This window comes from Zosterops lateralis (assembly GCF_965231275.1).
Source record: "Zosterops lateralis genome assembly, chromosome: 4".
Taxonomy (NCBI): Eukaryota; Metazoa; Chordata; class Aves; order Passeriformes; family Zosteropidae; genus Zosterops; species Zosterops lateralis.
In genome coordinates this window covers 70,927,953-70,948,239 of record NC_139765.1, presented here as the reverse complement: position 1 = coordinate 70,948,239, position 20,287 = coordinate 70,927,953, and the positions used below count along the sequence as shown (strand labels likewise).

Here is a 20,287-nt window from a genome sequence, read left to right as displayed (position 1 = left end):
TGGGCTGGAAACGTCGGAAAAATACTTGTGACATTTAGGTAACAAAATGTACATTGGGAAGGAAATCTAATTCTGCAGGGGCAAAAAAACCTGAACCTATAAAAATGGGCCTATAACAGTGACAATAATTGATTGCTTAGGACATAGCTTTTTATATTTCAGGACTTGGGAGAAAGAAGTCAAATAACAAGAGGTGAGAACCAGAGCACCTCCAGATCTGTTATTTGCAATGCACTAGATCCAAGGGGTGAATGAACGGTAAGAAAGGCTTCATGCAAGTTCCCTCACTTGGGCTTCTTCACAGAGATGTAAGATCAACTTTGGAGCAAATCCCCACCAATTCCACACCTTCCAGGGCACCTCTTGTGTCAGCTGTGGGCAGCCAGCTCCAAGGACAAAGCAGTCACTGAGGATTTAGCCCTTGGTGTTTTGAACACTGGCCTGTGGCTACGTGGTATTAACTTGGCTCCTACGACAAGACACCACTTATTGAAGAGGAAAAGCTGTAGAGATAAACACAATCCCAACACAATCCCAAAAAGTCTAGAAGATGGTGAATGCTTTTCCTGTGCTACTGAATTTTTTCTTTCCCTTAATCTCATTAACCAGCCCAGGGTATAAAGGCAGTAACTACCTGAAAATAAGAGGTCTGAATCCTTGCTCAGGAACTTAGTATTCTCATTAATTTTTACACAGTAAAAATTAAAAGCTCACGGCCTCAATATTTAAAAACAATATTCAGCCACACAGGCTTGGAGTTCACAACCAGTTCCATAAGCAAGCAATAATTCCTGAGCAAGCTCTGAGGAGATGCTATGGAGCTCTGTACCCTGTAATTTCCATTTAAATGCAACACATGGGGAAAGCTTTTCTCTGAAAGTGACACCTAATCATGGAACAGCCATGTTCCCACTACCACAGTCCCTGCTTACAGGAGTTTATGGGATCAGAGTGATCATTTCAGCCAGCTGAATATTTTTTGGCTTGTGAGTGCAAACAGCTACAGTTGTTTCAAGCGCAACCTTGGCTGCTGCCAGTATCGAAGCAAGAAAACAGCTTTTACACAGAGACAGAGCTTGCAAAGCAGGAAATTTAAATTCATTTAATTCTAGGGTGTTTTGAGTTGGAAGAGACCTTAAAGATCATCCAGTGCCACCCCCAGCCATGGGCAGAGACATCTTCCACTACCCCAGGTTGCTCCAAGCCCCAACTTGGCCCTGGACATTCCCAGGGACCCAGGGGCAGCCACAGCTTCTCTGGGCAAGCTGAAGTCAAGTTTATGGTTACACAGATGTGGTTCTCATACTAGACAGCATTTTGGAAAGTAAATCTCATCTCTTACATCCACGGGGATACTACAGCAAATTTTTAACACACTTTGAAATGCAACAATGGCCAAACAACTCTATAAATTTACAGTCTACAGGCCATGCCTGAAGGGTTCATGAAGGATAAATAAGAGAAGCGAGTTCACTGACAGGGTTTTAGTGCCACCTGAGTTATGAAACCCTCAGAACATGTGACTGCCAGTCTCACCACAAGTCTCCTCCCTCCTTGTGATGCCTCATGATTACAAAAGTGGGAGAAAACTGCATCACGTGGACACTGCTGCTCACCAGAACCTGGCACCTCCCAGTGGATTAATTTTTAAAAAGTGAGAGTTTGGCAAATTATTCCATGCTCCTCCTTGTAGTTCCTACAAAGCGGAAGCAGCACCTCCCACAGATTTTAATGGAGCAAGTCATGGTGAGTGATAGCACCAGGCCAGCTGTTGACACAGCAAGATAATGATTATCCTCTTGGATTTTTCCTGATGAGACTGCATCTGGCAGTCTGCCAAGGAGCAGCTAAGGAGACCATCTGAACAGTTTGGTTGTCATGTTGACAAAGCAACAATCCACCGTCCAATGCTTAGATATCTTTGAGAGTTTGGAAAAAAAGGGACCAGTCAGTAAATCTGAATGGATTTCTGAGATCTAGACCGCCTGCTCTTCTCCTCACACTCACAGGTAGAGGAAAGGATTTGAGGATTATTTTAGAGAGGCATCTCACAAGATGAAAAGCACAAAAAGTCCCTCACAAAACAAAATGCTTCCATGGCAAGGGATATGCTGGCCACTGGGCCAGACCTCACCTGAACACAGGCACACCATGCCAGGTGTCACTAAGAGATGATGAAAATGGGATATTGAGGCTGCCTGTCTGAGCTGGACCCCAGCCATGCTGATCCAGCTGTACTATCTATTTTGATTCATGTTTTTTCTGACTTTGCCTTGTTTCTTGGGCTGGGCTGTGTCGCCTCTGTCCGTGGTACTTATCCATGAATTTCCCCATCCATCAGGTGCACAGTTCTGTATGTGAAATGGGCACCTGCCCAACAAGAGACCTGGGAGCTTCACTGGTAGCTTACAAACCATCTGTAGGCTGCACTCAAGAACCACTTCACCACTACAACGAGCCACAAGAACTTTCAGTCTTGCTCACATTTGACTTTGGAAGTTCCTCAGTGCCAAGGGATATAAGATGCTCTGCACATCCTCTTGCAGAAGGAATTCTCCCTCTGAGCAGGAGCTCTTACACTACTTGTAAGTAAGGGCCAGAGGGGATTATCACAGGAACCTTGACCACAAATGTTGCCATAAGCTCCCTCAGAGCTGAAATGAGTGTCCATGATTAGTCATGGATTGTGCACTAAGGGACTCAGGAAAATTCCCAGTCCAGCCCTTGGGGGCATCTCCAGACCACCTGTATCCTTCAGATACACACCATTTTAGTTTGTTAGGGGGGGCTGTTGCTTGAGTGTTGTTTAGGTGCTTTTTAAAATATAAAACTGCTCTAAAAGCGCGCCCATCAACATTCACATTTCTGCCACTCCTCGAAACACAAACTCTATTCAACGGTACTAAAATTCCTCTGATTTGCACTTCTGTTATCTTCCTTCACATCCAACACATCACCACAGTTGCAGGTTTAAATTTGTTAGAATTATGTATTTTATTTCAAATTATGAAAATTTAAGTGATACTTATCGCCCATCATTCCCAAACACATCAGCCATCCAAGGAGCTGGTCACAGGATCAACATCAGAGGCACAAACAAAAGCAAAGAAATGCTGAACAGCACAAATATCTCAGCAGATGAGAGCAGCAAAATCAACATATCATCACCATGGTTTTATAGCATTGCAACGACTCTGTGTTACTGATAGTCCTTATTATCCATTTCACTACTTTTCAAAAAGAATCTCCCTACTCCACGAGATATTTAAACAAATGCACAATTAAGTTCTTTTAGAGAGGGTAAAAAATCAGAATAGCTCAACTAAGAATAGAACTGAATGCCACATGCGAGCCAGGAACAAAATGTAATCATGGGACTTTATAGGAACATTTAGGTCAGGCATCCTCAACTTGACTCATCACACTGAGCAGCTTAAAACTTCACAGCGACCAGGCAGGCAATCACTTTGTTCAGACAGATCAAAAATGGTGCATCACTACCTAACAAGAGCACAATAAAGACTTGCTTTTTTGGGGTGAAAACAGTGCTGTCAACATTTGCTGTCTGAATGTAATAAGCATTTTGTTCTCTTCCTGTTAAAATGCAAATTATCCCAGCATTTTCTTTCAAAAGCAATGGAAACGTTCAAATCCGTTTGTTTACTTTCTACACGCACAAGAACAGTAAACCAAAAAAAAACTACTTGTGAATTATTTCCAGTGAGTCATTTTCTTATTTAAAAAAAAATAAATAAATCTTCTATTCATCACTTCAGGGCCTGTGGGAATGGGGAGAAGGGCTAAAAATTTACTTCATTTCTCATTTTCTTCACTGAACCTCACAGTTCCATGTATGAAAAGCACAGCTCAGTGTCCTGACAAACTCAGTATCTTTAAATCTGAAGCAGAGAAAGGTGCCAGCCTAAAGTCAGATGTTTTCAAGCTTCTGGCTATGAAGACACATAGCTTGAAAAGATCAAAATTGCAGAATGTTACTGATTTCCTGGGGGGGAAAAAAAAAATCAATTTTTTAAAAGCTCTAAGGACAACAAAGGGAGCGTGGGTGTGTGCAGAGCAGCATCAGGCAACGTGCACCTGAATAAAGGAGACTGTCAACAAAATGAGCTGGTTCTTTCTTGGAAGCACTCAAGTAAATAAATGACTCCAGAGAATTAGAGCTTGGGTACTTTTCTCCCTTATTGGCATAACTAAATTAATGAGCAAACAATAACTCCTCAACACCAGTAATTCACTTCAAAAGTTCAGCAAAATTACTTGCTAAAAGTTAAGCCTGATCAAAAGGAGGAGGGCATATTAAATTCAAGATTAATTACCTTCCTGGGGTTTTTAGTAACTAGAAGAAGAGATGATTGGGATGGAATATACAAAAACATGAGACATACTTGTAATTTCTGTCCCATAGTGGTACATGGTGCAACTCAAATTTCAAATTCTGAGTTGTAGAATGAAGATCAGGGTATTTGTAACAGGAAAATGATGTGCTTATACATGCAGAAATGCTTTTTGGGAAGAAAGGAACATTTTTCTCTGCCATTTGAAGAGAAAAGGCATGAAATCAATTCTTTATGGTTGTGTTACAGGCCTTCTGGGTGTTTTTAAAGACTTCTGTCATACAGAAATACACATAGGATATGTAGCTCCAGTGCTTTGAATCACACAGAACTGAAGCCCGGCTCCTTCCTTTTTCTTTTTTTTTTTTTTGCCCCTTTCTGATATTTATTACAAATATAAGAGGACAACAGTTTGGTCTCATCTTTCTGATCAAAACAACTTCTGTCCCTCTACTCCAATTCTCTGCCTCCAATTCTCTACTTTACCTGCCTTTCTACTGATTATCTCATGATAATTTTCACTTAGTGAAAACCAGAAAAATAAGAATTTACCTTCTCCTTTCCAGGTTTAAGGACTTCTTTTTTTTTTTTTTTTGTCTTCGCTAAAGTTTCCAGAAGAGGTATTCTTTGTTCTTATTTTGCTGTTTTTTGTTTTTATTTCTTTTGAGCTGCTATGTGGTTTCATGCATCAATTATTTGTATTGTGCTCAAGATGAAGAGTGTCAAATGACAGAAAGGACAGAAGAGCTGGCATGAGTTTAACCTGCACAGTGTGGAGTTTACCTGGGTTAGTTAAGGATGCCAACCACAGGTTGTGAACCTGGCCTTTCACCTACATATTTCTCCTTTTACAATATGTCACCTTTCACAGTACATTTCTCATTTGTACCAACAGAATGAAATTATTATATAGTTATCTTATCCTCTTACCCATCCCTGAATCTTTCTTGGTGCCATCTGAGATAATGTCCACGTGGTCACTGTCCACATCATAACTGAAGAAGTCGTTCAAATAAGTCTTTGATCTCTGGCCACCAAATACATACAAGCAGCGATTTTTCTGGAATAGAGGGAGAAGAAAAAAAAGTCTTTACAAGGTTCAAGACAGTATGTTGGTCAACTGTGATCATTAACAGAAATATTTATCATAGAATTATAAGTGGTTTGGGTTGGAAGGGATATTAAAGCCCATCCAGTTCCAATCGTTTTCTGCTGTCCCTGGTTGCTCCGAGTCCCACCCAACCTGGCCTGGAACAGTTCCAGGGATCCAGGGGCAGCCATTAATGAATCAAAGAGGAACAGAGATGTCTCTTCTAAGTTTAACATCATTGTGCACAGGTAACTGATGCAGCCCTGCCTCACCCAGCTTTAACTTCAGAACATTAAAGCAGCAGCTCATCTTTCAAATTTATTATTAAAGAATTAACAGGCTCTGTCTCTAAAATCCATCATAAAAATCACTGTTAAAAACCCAACAGGAACAAAAGACAGACTGTAGGAGAAAGCATCCAGGTACCAGCACATAACTAAATTCAGTACAGGCAACTGGCAAAGAGCAAGCCAAGAATAACAGGTTTATTGCTTCTCTCAAGTCTGCCAAGTGGAAAGTCCGTAAGAGGCAGATTATTTTTCTTTCAAATGGTTGAGAAAACAGAAAAAGGACTTAAACTTCCATGACCTGTGCTTACAGAAACCAGTATTCTTACATTTACCACAGACACCTACTTGAAAGATCCTCAAGTCCTTGTGCAGAATTTTGTGTGGCAATATGTTTTTCCACCAGATTTTAAAGAACCATTCAAAACAAAAATAAAACTGAAAGCTCAGAAAGCCCCAGTATTCACTGTAAAAATTCTCATCTTTCACTTGAAAGGGCAAGAGAAATAAAAATCAGCAATTTCTTCAAATTGGTAGGTTTTGAGTTGATGGTATCAGTAAATATTTAAATGTCACAGCATTAATTTTAATTCTCTGTGGTTCTCTTCTCTTAAATAGACATGTGTTTGATGAACACAACTGGAAAGGCAATGGAGGGTGGTTTTTAATACCCAACATAAGAGTAAAACGCTAAATACACCTCATACCCACCCTTTTGCTTCTCCATGAGGCTCTGGGTGAAGTGTCCATAATTCCAGCTGTTTACAGCTGTTTGCAGGTGCTCAGGACAACAAAGAGCAGCTCCAGCACCAAAGGCTCTGAGGCCTGTGCAACTCAATGCACATCCATTAAGTCCCATTCTGGTAAAACACAGAGCATCTACCACGCCAGAAGCTTCTAAATCACTCTACTAACTTAAAAATAATACATTTTTAGGTCAAAATGAATCACAGCTTTTGGACCTATTTACTATTATTCCATTAAAATCAACTCTTTTAAAATTCACCTTGATTTTTACTTGAAATTTTATTCAGTTGGAGTCATGAAAGCTCTGAAACTTGAATTAGCACCTCCTGCACTTCCCAAAGGAGCATCAGAATGTCAGCAAACATCGACTCAACTGAGACAACACATCACTTGGGAGTTTAAAGAGCTCAAAATTTGCAAGAAAAACCAAAACCAGATGTTCTCCTTCAAGTCAGACACCATAAATCAAAGCAGGGTGTGGATACTTACAGAATGGAACAACATGCAGTGTCCTATCCGGGACTGGATATCCTCGGGTCCGGCGTTGCAGGAATCCTCCCTCAGGAGTTTCCATGTCTGGCACTGGCAGTCGAAAGCAAACAAGCCACTGAACTGGGGCTCACTGGCTCTGCTGTCGTCCACACTGCCATTGCAGGTCAGAATTCGGCCCCCAAAGGTGTAGATCATGTGTTTTTCAGAATCCATGCACATCTGCAAGAAGCGGGGAAGAAGTTTTAGGCAGGGACAGTAAGACCTGAACACTCTGAGATCTAACATTAAACACTCCTCTCCTGCAAGCAATGCCTGCTAAGCTAAGACAGTGCTCTGCACACCTCCTGAGACTCCAGCAAACAGAAAAGGACACACATCTTCATGGTTGTCAGGTCTTAATCTCATAAAAGAAATTTAAATCACAAGTCTAATTTCTATATGTCATTTAATATGCAAAGGAAAAGACTAGATGTACCCTTCATCACCTAAAACACCTGCTGGTTTCAAGGAAAGTACTTGAGAGTCTTCCACAAGGACTCACAGGGTTCTTTTCCATAGACCCACAGATTCCACAGGAAAGATCCACAGGGATCTTTTCAAGCCACATCCTTATAGCTAGAGTTAACAGAGTGTCACCTTTGGCAATGGTTGTGCAAGGGAGAAATTCAAACTCACTGCTAATTCACTGCTCACCAATCAACTGATGCAAAAATCAGCCTGTGATTTGTTACTGAGATTCCATGCCCAGCACACATTTATTGTTACCCCCATTACCGGAACACAAAGTAAGAGCATAACCTGGCCAAAGATCCCTCATGGGAGAGCAGCAGAAATATGTTTCATCTCCAAACCTAAACTGAGGTTATGGCACTCATGAGAAACACTGCAGCACAAATCAAACCAAACCCCATGACTCCAGGTGATGTTTTCAGACAAAGTGTAAAGCAGAGGTTTACAAAATACCAGAGGGGGGGCAAAGAAAAAGCAAACCAACAAACAGACAAGATTACAGTAAAATAGAGATGCTACTCAGCAAAGCCTACACAACACACTTGTAGTACAGTACATTTCTGAAGGTTAAACAGAAACTGCTATTGCAGTAGGTGCTGAGGGAGAGCTGCAGATTGACAGAAGTCAGTGAGGCCCTTCTTCTCTGAGAGACAGAACGGGGGAAAAAAGGAATCATTTCAAGAGGCAAGCAAAGTACCCAGAGTAGCCTTGCCAGCTGCCAATTTCCTTGTGCCTCTTCCCCAACACCTGGGAGACTGGCATTGGTTATTAATAGAACAGAAAGACTGATTGGCTTTTGTTCTGCAGACATGGCGTATCTTTAATTTTCAGTGTCAGCAGAAAGGCACATTGTGCTGGCAAACAACAGCTTTGGTTACAAAACAGCCAGTACCAATAAAAGCTGATCTTGGGCTGCTTTAAAAATGAGTCCTGATGTGCTGTTTCTTGGCGATGCTTCATAAAAAAATAAAAAAAAATCAATTGAGAACAAAATACCTCCTTCAAGTAGACAAAAGCCACTGAGTACAACATAAGTAATTAAGTTTTCAATTTGAACACGTGGACAAGATGTGACTTTTTAAAGGATTAGTAGCCATTCCTCTAAGGTGTTTCAAACTCTACAAAGAAAGCACATTCTACCATTTTTAAAGGTAACCAATTTGGAAAGAATCCTGCTTCTGTGTTGGCCTCACTCCAGCTATTTGCTTGGACTAATCTTCCAAAGGTAGCATACACAGCTTTGCAAGTTGCTCCCCAAGGCCCTCTAGGCAAGGAAGATCTGCAAACCCAGCTCAAGGAGACTGATTAAAACCAGATGAACTGTGGTTGGAGCTTTAATAAAACGTGTCTTAATAAAATGCATTTGTTTGCAAAGGTTTTTATGATCCTTCTGACTCTGTTTGATTAGAGCACCAGCAGCCAGTGGTGCTGAATGCCATTAGGATTTAATTGAGTGCAGATCACACCCTCTCCATCCCTGCTCTGTCACCTGGAGCAGCACCTCAAAATCACAGAGACTACGATCAAAACTGACTTTTAAACACTGAGGACTTGGGATGGGAGTATGAGTGTGGCTGACCTGATGATCAAACACCAGCTTGGGGCCTCCATCTGCTGCGGTGTCCTCACTCAGCAACATCCAGGTGTTGGTGTCGATGTCGTAGCGGTAGAAATCACTTTTCAGGGACTTGCTGTTCCTCACAGAGGAATCCAGGTACCTCCCCAGGGTGTAGATCTGCCGTCGCTGGATGTCAATGCACATCTTGTGACAGGACCTGGCACTGGGACCACTCTGGGAAAGCAAAGGATCACACAAAAATGAAGAGAATGATGGATTTTGTGTTGCTCTAGACAGGTCACTAAGGGAAAATAAGTGTTAGCAGCAATCAGAAATCCTTGGGGAATTCAGGAAAATCTGCTTGTAGTCAAATACAGGATTAGTACATCAATAACTGCAAGAGCACATCCCGTAACTTCTGTCCTTTAGAAAGACACCAGCATAAACCTTAATGCACTTGTCACAACAAACTTATGATTTGAACCTTTCTTGTCAGATTCCTTAGAAAACAGACAGTTTCTCCCAGAAGTGATTCTCAGAGGCGTGTGAAAACTACTTGATCTTTTAAAATAACAGAAGTCGATGCACATGAGAGGCAAATTAAGATGTCACAACCTATAAATAACTACACAGGAAGAAGATTAAGAAGTGCTCTATTACAAGAGCCTCTGTTTTATTAATAGGCTGTTTTCTAACAGATCATAAGCAGACACTCCCCCAAGCAATCATACCCCGTAATGGCTCTGGGAAGGTAACAAAAGCACTCCCTGTCCTTCACAAATAGATATGAAAGAAAGTTTCCCACGGTAAACAAAACTGCCCTGAGTTATGATCTTCAAGAGAAACACACAGAGTGCCCCACGTCAAATTATTATGGGCTTAATCCATCCAGGAGTGCTCAAGTTAAATGATGGAGTAATTTATTTAATGACATTATGATGATGATTACGCCGTCCTGGGCAGTTTCCTTTCTGCTTCCCAAATCTCATTTTAAAGGCCTTTTTCCTGAAGCATGAGACTGATGTTCTGGTACACCAAAACATTAGAAATCAACTTTGCAAAGCCTCATGTGCAAAATATCAGACAAAAGAAAATCATCACGAGTGTAGATCAGGTCTGTAGTTTATTTTGAACACAGCTGGGTGACAGGACACAGAGAATGGCTTCCCAATGAGCCCAGAAAAGCTGTGGTTGCCCCATGATCCCTGAAGTGTCCATGGCCAGAAAGGACAGGATGGACAGGGCCTGGAGCAACCTGGGATAGTGGGAGGTGTCCCTGCCCATGGCAGGGCATTGGAATGGGATGATCTTTAAGGTCCTTTCCAACCCAAACCATTCTGGGATTCTATACCAAAAAATCTATTAAAAACTGCTGAAAAGTAAAGATTAGGCAAGTAGGCAAGGATATAGCATATCTTTAAAATCATTATTGAAGACTTATAGTTTAAGAAGAGTTGCCATATCACACCAAATAATCGGCACAATAGTTACTCTGTGTGCTCCCAAGTATTGCCTTATGAAAAAAATCTTCATAATTGTACCCTTTCACTTAAATTCTGCTGAAATTTAAAGTACACTAATGGAATGCACAACACTAAATTGGATAAAACAAGAAAGGCAGCATTACATCTTTGTTGACAAAAGCTTTTATTATTCATGTTACAGAATTCAATTTCATGATTAAGCAATGGTTCCAGGAAACTGTTTACAGTAACTCAAAAGACCATGTGAAGAGGTGAACTGAATTGTTCATATTTTGTAAATATGAAGCATTGTGTCAGCAGTGATTGCAGCTTTGAGGATTAGTTACTTCAGGGTAATTAAGATAATTTTATTTTCTAGGGGAAAAAAAAAAGTACTGATAGCAGTGAAACATTAGCATAAAATCCTGAAATGCAGCAAAAGCTCATTGATTGCCTTTGGTCACATGGAGGAAGATGACACAGAAGGCAACAATACAATTTACTTTGTTCCTAGAAAATACAAAAACAGTATCTTGCAGAGGACCCTGTTCCAAATGCGCGGGGGAGTTCCTTTGCATGAGAAGCACCAATCAGTGCACTCACAAAGGCTCATATGGTTCACAAATAAATCACCCCAGTGTGCAAAGTCCATCCCAAGCCACGGAGCTGGGACACTGAGGGATATGGCACCAGGCCCCTGCCAATGAGCATCTATTTGCCTTGGCACAGCAGCTTTGTAGGTGAGATGTGAGGACCCACCTGTGCTTTCTGACTCTCTCCTCTGGCAGGTCACTGCAGCTTTTTAATGGACTTGGACAATTCAAGAATCATCCACTCTCTCACCTCAATGCAGACTAAATTAAATCCTCCCAAACTTGTTCAAATAATGTCTTTGGCACTTCAAGGAGAAAATCTCCAATTTAGTAATTTCCAGATCTGCCTTGCCACAAAAAGCTACATCATCAACTAAAATTTGTCTGAGCTCAGACACAAGGCTGAGACACTTCACAACTCAATGCCCATTTCAAGGCACTGGCACCAACAACACAGTTGCTGCACTAAATATGCAACATACAGATTTTCTAAGACTATTTTAAAATGAGAAAAGAATTCAGGAAAAAGACCTTTTTTCTTTAATTAGTCCTGGCCACATGTCACACGGTAATATCTGCTTTCTTGAACAGCTGTTAAGGTTAACGTTTCACCTCTACAGACACAGAATTTCCATCCCCTCAACTTCACTCAAACTTCAGAGCCTGCCATAGCATGAACTCTCTCTTGTAATATAGGAAACTTCATCCAATTTGAAATCTGTTCTCAAAGAAAGCTGGAGTTCTGCCTGCACACCACTCACAAGATCATGAGGAACATGCCAAAGTTTCTTCCTTAGCCTGCCTGTTTACCAAAATGAGTAAATAACTCCATCAACAGTGATACACGCTGGTTTGACATTTAAGGCAAAAAAAGGGAAAGATCTAAATCTGTGTTCACTTCTGAGTTCAGCTTGACCATGGCACCCCTTGCAGCTCATAAGTACTTCAAAGAGGGACACAAAGTCCATTTACAAAGACACTACAAAAAAGCAAAATGCTCTGAGGCACATGTGATGAATCAAGTGCCCATGGATGGCTGTGAATGCTCATCCAAAGCCGTGTGCTCCATGTGGTTACAACAGCAGCCTGTTGCTCACACAAAGAACACACTGCCACTACTTGTCATGGACACAGCAATCCAGTAAATTCAAATGGGGAAGTTTGTTGATTCCACAAGTGTTCAAAGAATCTGACTCTTTAAAAACAATGAGTGAGAAAAACTGACCATAACAGAGATGACTCTCTAACCCAAGGTTGAAGAGATCAAGCATGGCTAGAGGGCAAAAGAACAACCTTTTGTCCCCCTGCCAGGATGTAGGCTGGTCATAATCCATTAATTAATGTCCCAGGCTGAGTGGATCTTACTAGAGATAGACCTCTGTGCCCTTCTTCAAATTCAGGCTTTATCACCAAGTCACAGTTTTGTCAGACTGATTGCCTGAACTCGTAACAAACCCGTGCAAAACTTCTCATCTCTGGAAGTGCCCAAGGCCAGGCTGGATGGGGCCCTCAGCACCTTGGCCTAATGGAAAGTGTTCTTGTCTGTGGCAGGGGGCTGAAACTCGAGGGTCTTTAAGGTCCATCCCAACCCAAACCATTCTGTGATTTTATAATTAAGTACTTTACTTTAGATCTGGTTTCTTCTAAGTTGTTAGATGTGGAATCCACACTTTTGCAGATGAAGCTCCATGACCTGACTGACTGAGGTAGTAGAGGTGTCACCTCCCAAAGAGAGTCCATCTTCCATAAGACTCTAGAAGTCACATCCAGCAACAACACCCAAATGACTTGAACAAACACTGGCTCTGGGGACTCCTTCCAATTCTCATCAGAAAGCTCCTGGCACACACACTGCAGAAACCACACGTGAAAGGGGCTTGTGACTGGGCTAAGTCCTTATTCAGATGGCAAGCAGTGTGTCAGGCTGCTTTGGCCAGTGCCTCAGCTGCTGCCAAGGCTGTAATGGCAAGAGGAAAGCATTAGCATATCACATTTCTAACCTACAGGACACCAAACAATACCAAAAACTACTAAGCACAGCACTGCTGGGTTTGTGTGGGACTTAATAAGTGCCCACACAGAGCCAGGACTGACCTGAACAAAGTGGCTCTGTGCCACCCAGCCCCACTGTACAATGAGCACAGCACAGTCACAGCTAAAACAGATTAAACAGCATGTGCAGGGTCCTGTTTGGAAGTGCTACAAAACACTAAGCTTTATGCCCAGCTCCAAGGCTCTTCCTCAAACAGGTTGGTGTTGATGCAACTCCTCTGGTCTCTACAATACAGATAAACACCCTGGTGAGGGTGGGATGGTGGGGAAGAGAGGTTGTATGGCCAGGAGCACTTAAGCCAGGCTTTCAATCCTTTAAGCGCCCAGGGCCAAATAGGATTTTTAGGTTTCGTCAGTGCTACACGAAATTCAATTGTGCAACGCCAAGTGAATACACAGTATACTTTATGAAAAGCCTTCTCAACATGCTAAGCCACTTTATAAAATCTAATTAGAGCTTTCTTCATTTAACTTGCAAATGCTGAAAGCAATTATCCCACTTAAGGACTAACTTACAAAACGTTTTCAAAAAGCAACACAACAGCACCGAGAGACAACACCACCTCCTTGGAATAATTGATTTGTTCCTATACAGGGGAGAAAGGATTGGGACTCAACTCCTTAGGGTCTGCTCAAATCACTATTTATGCCAGAATCAGCAGGCATCATCTTAGCAACAGCATCCTGGCATGCTACACCAAGGCACAAACATGATGGCTTTCACTTTTTGGTTTGTTTTTAAATAAATGTCCTATGAACCTTCTTTAATGCGAACATGACTGCAGGAGGCCGGTTCCACTGCCCATCCCAAACAAAAACTGGGGGAGCTTGGCTTCTTCTGGTTATCATAACCTTTTGCAAATAAAGGGGTTTCAGTTGCAAGAAAAATCTCTTTTATTCAGACCAATCCAGATGAAAAACCTCAGGAGCAAGCCTGGATCCTTTTCAAGAGTCAGGGAAATAAAAACAAAGAACAGCTGACTAATTCCCCGTTCTTGGTCCTGTAAAAGACTGAGTGGAATGTGAACACTGCCTCCAGTATGAAGTTCAAAAATAAGCATCATGAGGTAAATGCTCTTGTCCTAAAGCAAACTAGGACGAGGACATAAAAAGACACAAACAACCTACTTTGTTTCCAGTCCTGAGAGCAGCCTGTCAGGCAACAAATAGTCCCTCCTGCCTACACAACTGCAGAGATTAATTGCTCTCATTTCCCAGTTTCGGACTATAATTCATTTCCATCTCCCCCCCCCCCCCCCCCCACCAAAAAAAAAAAGGGGAAAAGTTCTCCACAAACTTGAAAATTAAAGGAAATGCATATTATTCCTGGCATTAATTCAAGTCCATGTGCTTTAAGATTAGAGCTTGTCAGTGCTTTATCAATGCCAGTCTACAGCTAATGCGCTCCCAAAATGTTTAATCTGAGCTGCAGCAAAGATTTGCTTTGCTCTAGATGAGCACTAAGTTCGGCAAGAGAAACAACTGCAGCCGTACAACAAAATAAAACACTTTCATCCCATATAAGTTACTCACAGAAGGCATTCTAAGTTTATCATTACCTAAAGATGCCAGAAACATGAGAAAATAATTTGATCTATTCTTTTGGTTTTTATGGTAGCAGGGAGAGTTTTTGTATGGCTTCTCAACACAAAGCAGAAGGAGTTGGGGACTGATTTCATTCCTATCACCCACAAAATCACCAATGATGTGCCAGGAGCACCAAGCCATCAGAGGGAGGGTCCTGCACGTTCAGACACACAACAGGAGCATCTCAACAGTGCTCAAGGCCAGAGCAGCCCAGCACAGACACATGGCAGGGGCTCAGAGCCCTCTGTAAGGGTTTCCTCAGCATGAAACACCTTCCCTCAAGCAGGACATCCCAACTTCCTACTCTGTATGATGGCAGAAATCAGTGCCACTTGTATCGTTTGATGCCCAGGACTAGAGAGCTCCAGCATTAGAATTAAAAACCTTTGGATGTCACACAGGGTATGCAGCAAAGCACTGAATGTTTCTAGGAGTATAAGATGGGAGTTTACCTAAAAAAAAAAAATATTTTGGATGCTCCATTCTTTAAATTACTCTGCAAATAATCCCTGGAAATGTTTAAGGCCAGGCTGGATGGGGCTTGGAACAAGCTGGTCGAGTGGAAGGTGTCCCTGCCCATGGCAGGGGTTTGGAACTAGATGATCCCTAAGGTCCCGTCCAACCTTTAAGATTCCATGATTCTTGCCACTATTTATAAAAGTAGCAGATACTCCAACCTAATTTTAAAGTTGCTTTACCAGTTATAAAGAATATTTCTGAGAATGTGCAAGTTCATCAGCCACAGAATGGTTTGGGTTGGAAGGGACCTTAAAGCTCATCCAGTCCCACTCCCCTGCCTTCCACTATCCCACGCTGCTCCAAGCCTCATCCAGCCTGGTCTTGGACACTTCAGGGATGGGGCAGCCACAGCTTCTCTACAAAACTGTTATATATAAATTAAATATGTTCTGCCAATAAATATTTTGAGAAGCCTAAGAAATAGACCAGAATCTAAGAGTCACAACGCTGAAAACTCCTCAGGACCAGTACTGGAAAGCCATGAATTTACACGATTTTTCATACAAGAGAGTTAAATGTCTTATGATAAATATTAGGTTTGGATATTAAAAAGTTGTAATTAACTATTAATAAGTCCAGGCACAGGCAAGACAGGGAAGGCACCCCCGGTCAGGGAGCTGACACAGAATTTGAGCTATGGCTAATCTGCTTACTGGTGCCCTCCTACAGCGATGCCACGGGATAGATTTACCAGCAAAGTCCTTTCTGGGCATCTGACTCAGACATGATGGAGCAGATTAAAGTCAGAGACAGCTTTTAGCTCACAGTTTTGTGTGCACATCTCTTCAAGGTGGGAAAACAAAAAAACTGAACAGGATTAAGCTTTCCTTTTCCCTTTCCTAAAAGCACGCTCACATTTGGGACAGTCCTAATTTCCCACTGCTGATGCTGCTCAGCCTTGAGCTGAGCTTGCCACAAAGAGACTTTCCCTGCTTAAATTAGAATTAAAAAAATAAATGGCCTGATGTTCTATTTTTGAAAGACGGTTCAATGAGCTTATAAGTCAAATGATCAGGCTCAGAGATCATACGACAGGATCCTTATGACAGCAGCAGGCTGGATTTGATGACCCTTGACAGCCCAACCCTTCCAGTCTGACATGAACTTGACTCCAAGTCTTTGCTCCATCCTTCAGGGATCAGCACAGGTTTGCCACTGCACAGGCTCTGTGCAGCACATCAGCACTGGTATGAAAACAAAGAGATAATGCTCTATTCTCAGGAAATTATTATTTATTAGACTCCCTGCCAGCCTGTGCTTGCTGAAATAACTAATTTGAGAGTATTTTCATAAAGGAATGAATTAATACACAATCTTCTGGCTTCTGATGTGCTCTGATCAAGGCACCTCTAAAGACCAAGTGTGTCCTCACAGCTGAACTTTCTAAAGCATCAACATTGTGCTTTGACAGCTGTGCTGTCTGAATTTTCCTACAGTGCAGAAACAGCTTTAGCAGCCAATGCCAGAGGAATTGCCAGTGCAGGAGTCACATTCCTGGATCTCCTGAGCGCTCTCTCCCACACCAAGGTTTCATCAAGGCCTTCCAGCAAGGCATAACACCATGGATCTTATGTTGCAGTAAAACAAGACATCTTACAAGACAAGTGGAAAAGGGAAAGGGGAAAAAGCTCCCACATCTTCAAGCATTCAAATAGTGGGAAATAATTTGTGGCCACTCAGTATCTAAAAGGAGGTTATAAAAAAGATGAAGGGGGGCTTTTTACACAGGCAGATAGTGATAGAACAAGGTGGGAACAGTTTTAACTGAAAGAGGAGACATTTAAATTAGTTGGTAGGAGGAAATTCTCTGCTCAGGAGGGTGGGAAGGCCCTGGCACAGGGTGCACAGAGAAGCTGTGGCAGCCCCTGGATCCCTGGAAGTGTCAAAGACCAGGATGGAGAGGGCTTGGAGCAACCTGGGATAATGCAAAGTGTCCCAGTGCATGAGAGGGGGTGGAATGAGTTGATCTTTAAGGTCTCTTCCAGCACAAACCACTTTGTGATCTTTAATTTATGTGAAGGAGGTTGCAGGAATGTATATGAAGGTCTTCTGCAGGCTTTAGCTTACAGTCAAAAATAAAAGTCATCCAACCTTTGTGATTCAGCTTACAAATGCAAACAAGAGAAGTACTGAAGGAATACCCCAGTACAGAGTGACCTTGCAGCAATAGGACATCAATTCTCTGTTATTTCCAACAAAAGGCACAATTCACCTGCAAACAAAGTGCTGCTGACACCAGTGAAATATGAAAAAAATTGTAACTGCCTACATTTTACCAAGTAAATTGTCAGTTTGTTCCACATCCACTGCTCAGCTTTGCTTTCAGCAGCTCTGATGAAACGTAACAGACGACCCATCAGAGAACCAGAGCTTTCACCAGCTCCAAGATGGGCCCTCAGAGGACAACATCCCGCGTGTGCCGAATTTCAGTGACCCCATTAACAATTGCAGGATGTTGAGTGAGGTCATTTTTGCATGCATCACAAGTTCACGCTGTCCTCTCATTACCACTAACAATGGCCAGAGCGAAGGTCCGGCCAAGAGAGATTTTTCCGTAGACAACTCGCGGACCAGGAGGCTGAAAAAATTTAACTGGTTGCTTATAAACTGTTAAGCCACAAAGGTTACTAGCAAAGCTACACTTTCAGAAGTTGATTTTTTTTTTTGTAATTAATTGTCCTTGAGATGTCACTGACAGACAAACATGAAATTTTAAGTAAATCCTTTGACAGCCACAGGCTCTCAGGTGTTTCTGAGAAAGTGAAAACAGTTTTGAACAGGTGATAAAAGAGTAGTTTGCACCTGAAGGTGTTAGCAAGTTGTAAAAGTGGCTGTTTTATTTGCTAAAGCCCAGTATCAGTAACATCTCCATCACATGCATGGCCTGGAAAATTCATGGATTAAGTCCTATTAACACACTAAGCTCTTTCAGGTAGGTCTGAATTCAACACATCATTGCACCAGCCACTGTGCCAATAAGTTCTCTTGAGATACTCCAGAAAGCTCAATTCCTAATTACCTCCAAAACCCAGTTGCTGAAATACCTCAGTGGCAACGTCCACAAAAACTTACTACATTTTCAAGCACATAATTATCCAGACAATTTAGCTACAGATTTGTCTGTGATATCACTTGAGACTTCTTCCCCTGTGTTACCACCTTGGGATAACTGGTATTTCTTTAGGGATTTCTGTATTTGTACAGACTGAGGAATGTTAATGTAACATTAATGTAACAAATCTCTCAGCATAGCTGAAATAAGACATTACTCCCAAGGCAAAGTTGACTGGTGTGTGAAGCTACTTGAACTCACTGGCAAAAGTGAGTGAAAGTTTTCCTTCTACCTCTGCATATTCCCCAATTTCTTTAAAATCCTTTTCTTTTAATCCCTTCAGTGTGAAATGCTGGAGGTCCTGGCATTCCAGCTGGGTCATCTCACAGGTGCATATTTCTGTGTCTTTAAAAGCCAAAAGGCTATAAATCAGAATTCTTTGTACCAACGTCAATCCCCTCACTGAACTTTTACCAGAAAACCCTGTAACGTCGTTTTCCAGGATGCATCCACAGCCACCCAAGAATGACTCTACACTGCCTCATCTACAATTTACAGGGAATTGCAAAACACATTAGGATGATGCAATAACGTCCTAATAAAGCCATGTAAGTAAAATAAAGTTCCATTCCAGACCAGAGATCAGAGCATTAAACTCATCATAAGCTGCAGTCGAAGTGGTGATTTTTATCGGAACATAAACGCCACAAATCAACTCCGCCTGATGCATTACTTCAAGGACTAAAAGTAGTTTTCCTTTGCAACTGAAAGCTTTATGATGACTTGGAAATTCAGCATAACCTGAAGACTGGCACGCACAAGCTCCAGGGCTGCCAGAGTTGTGCAGCCTCCAGAACATCAGGCACAAGGTATTTATTTAATGCTCCTTTCTCCACGAGACTGACTTGAACAGCACCGTGTGGAAGAAAGGGACCTCCACTCATTCCAGCATCTGGTGTGAGGAATAACTGAAGTTTGGCTGGATTTCTGGGCTTTTTTTCATGCTGGAAGCAAGAAATACAGGCACCTAGTGAGGGAACTGAATAGCTTAAGACCCAAAGCTGTTTTCAAATATGATCTTTTCCTTAAAAAAATGTCAAAGTTAAAAAAAGACAAATAAACCAGGGTTAAGAGGACAGAATTCTTCAGGCACACGAGGTAGCATAAGTTAGCTTTAAAAGATGAGAACCTTTTCCAAAATATTTAAAAATAAATTATTCCAAAAAGCTGAGGTGCTACTCCCTCAACAGGGTCTTTTTGCTTTAGGCTGCCTAAGTGGAAATCACTGGGGATGTCAGTCAGGCATATGTGAAAGTCTCTCTCTAACATTCTGCTCAAAGAATACTGGCTTAGAACATTTTAAACCATTATGCTACTAAATAGGGAGGAAAATAAACCATTTGCCTGCGATATTTAGGATCAGCCTAGGATACTTTTCATTTGGTTCACTCCAGCATCTGCTGTCTTTGTCCCTACTTTTGTAGGCATTTGCACTATTTAGGAAGTTGGCTCTGAGGTACGTCTGCAGTATCCAAGTTTCTTTCAGGGACAGCTGCCTTCTCCCTATGCGCTTTTGTGGCACCAGGCATCTCGTACAACTGAGCATCTGTACCACTGGAACTGCTCAGCAGTAGGACATGGCACATTCACTGCATTAGAGCTCAAGTCCGTAAACATCGCAATATTTGCAACAAAAAGCCCCTCAAGTCACTTGAAGTGTTCTTCCAAACTGTATCACCATCTGTGGGAAGAAGTCAATATTTGAGACTAGTTCAATTCCTGCACTTCAAACAGCACAGGGTAAAAGCTTTACATTGATAAGCTCATAACACCCCCCCAAAAAAAAACAACAGTTAGAGGTGTCACAAAGTCCTACAAAAAATGCTTCTGTGGTAATATGACACTGAAAGTTTGGGTAATTCATCTATTTCAACAAATGCAAAGAAATGCATGCAGAGACTGGAGAAAATTTAACTGGAAATACA

General features: G+C 41.8%; 1 protein-coding gene across 1 annotated transcript in view; it reads right to left on the bottom strand.

The window, feature by feature from the left end:
• MKLN1 (muskelin 1) overlaps positions 1 to 20,287 on the bottom strand; it is a 93,638-nt gene that overhangs the window by 18,436 nt on the left and 54,915 nt on the right. The window contains exons 10-12 of the mRNA XM_083860597.1: positions 9,058 to 9,270; positions 6,966 to 7,187; positions 5,283 to 5,412 (exon numbers count right to left, since the gene is read on the bottom strand). Coding sequence (XP_083716723.1) covers positions 5,283 to 5,412; positions 6,966 to 7,187; positions 9,058 to 9,270 — 565 coding nt within the window. The remainder of the gene's footprint in view (positions 1 to 5,282; positions 5,413 to 6,965; positions 7,188 to 9,057; positions 9,271 to 20,287) is intronic.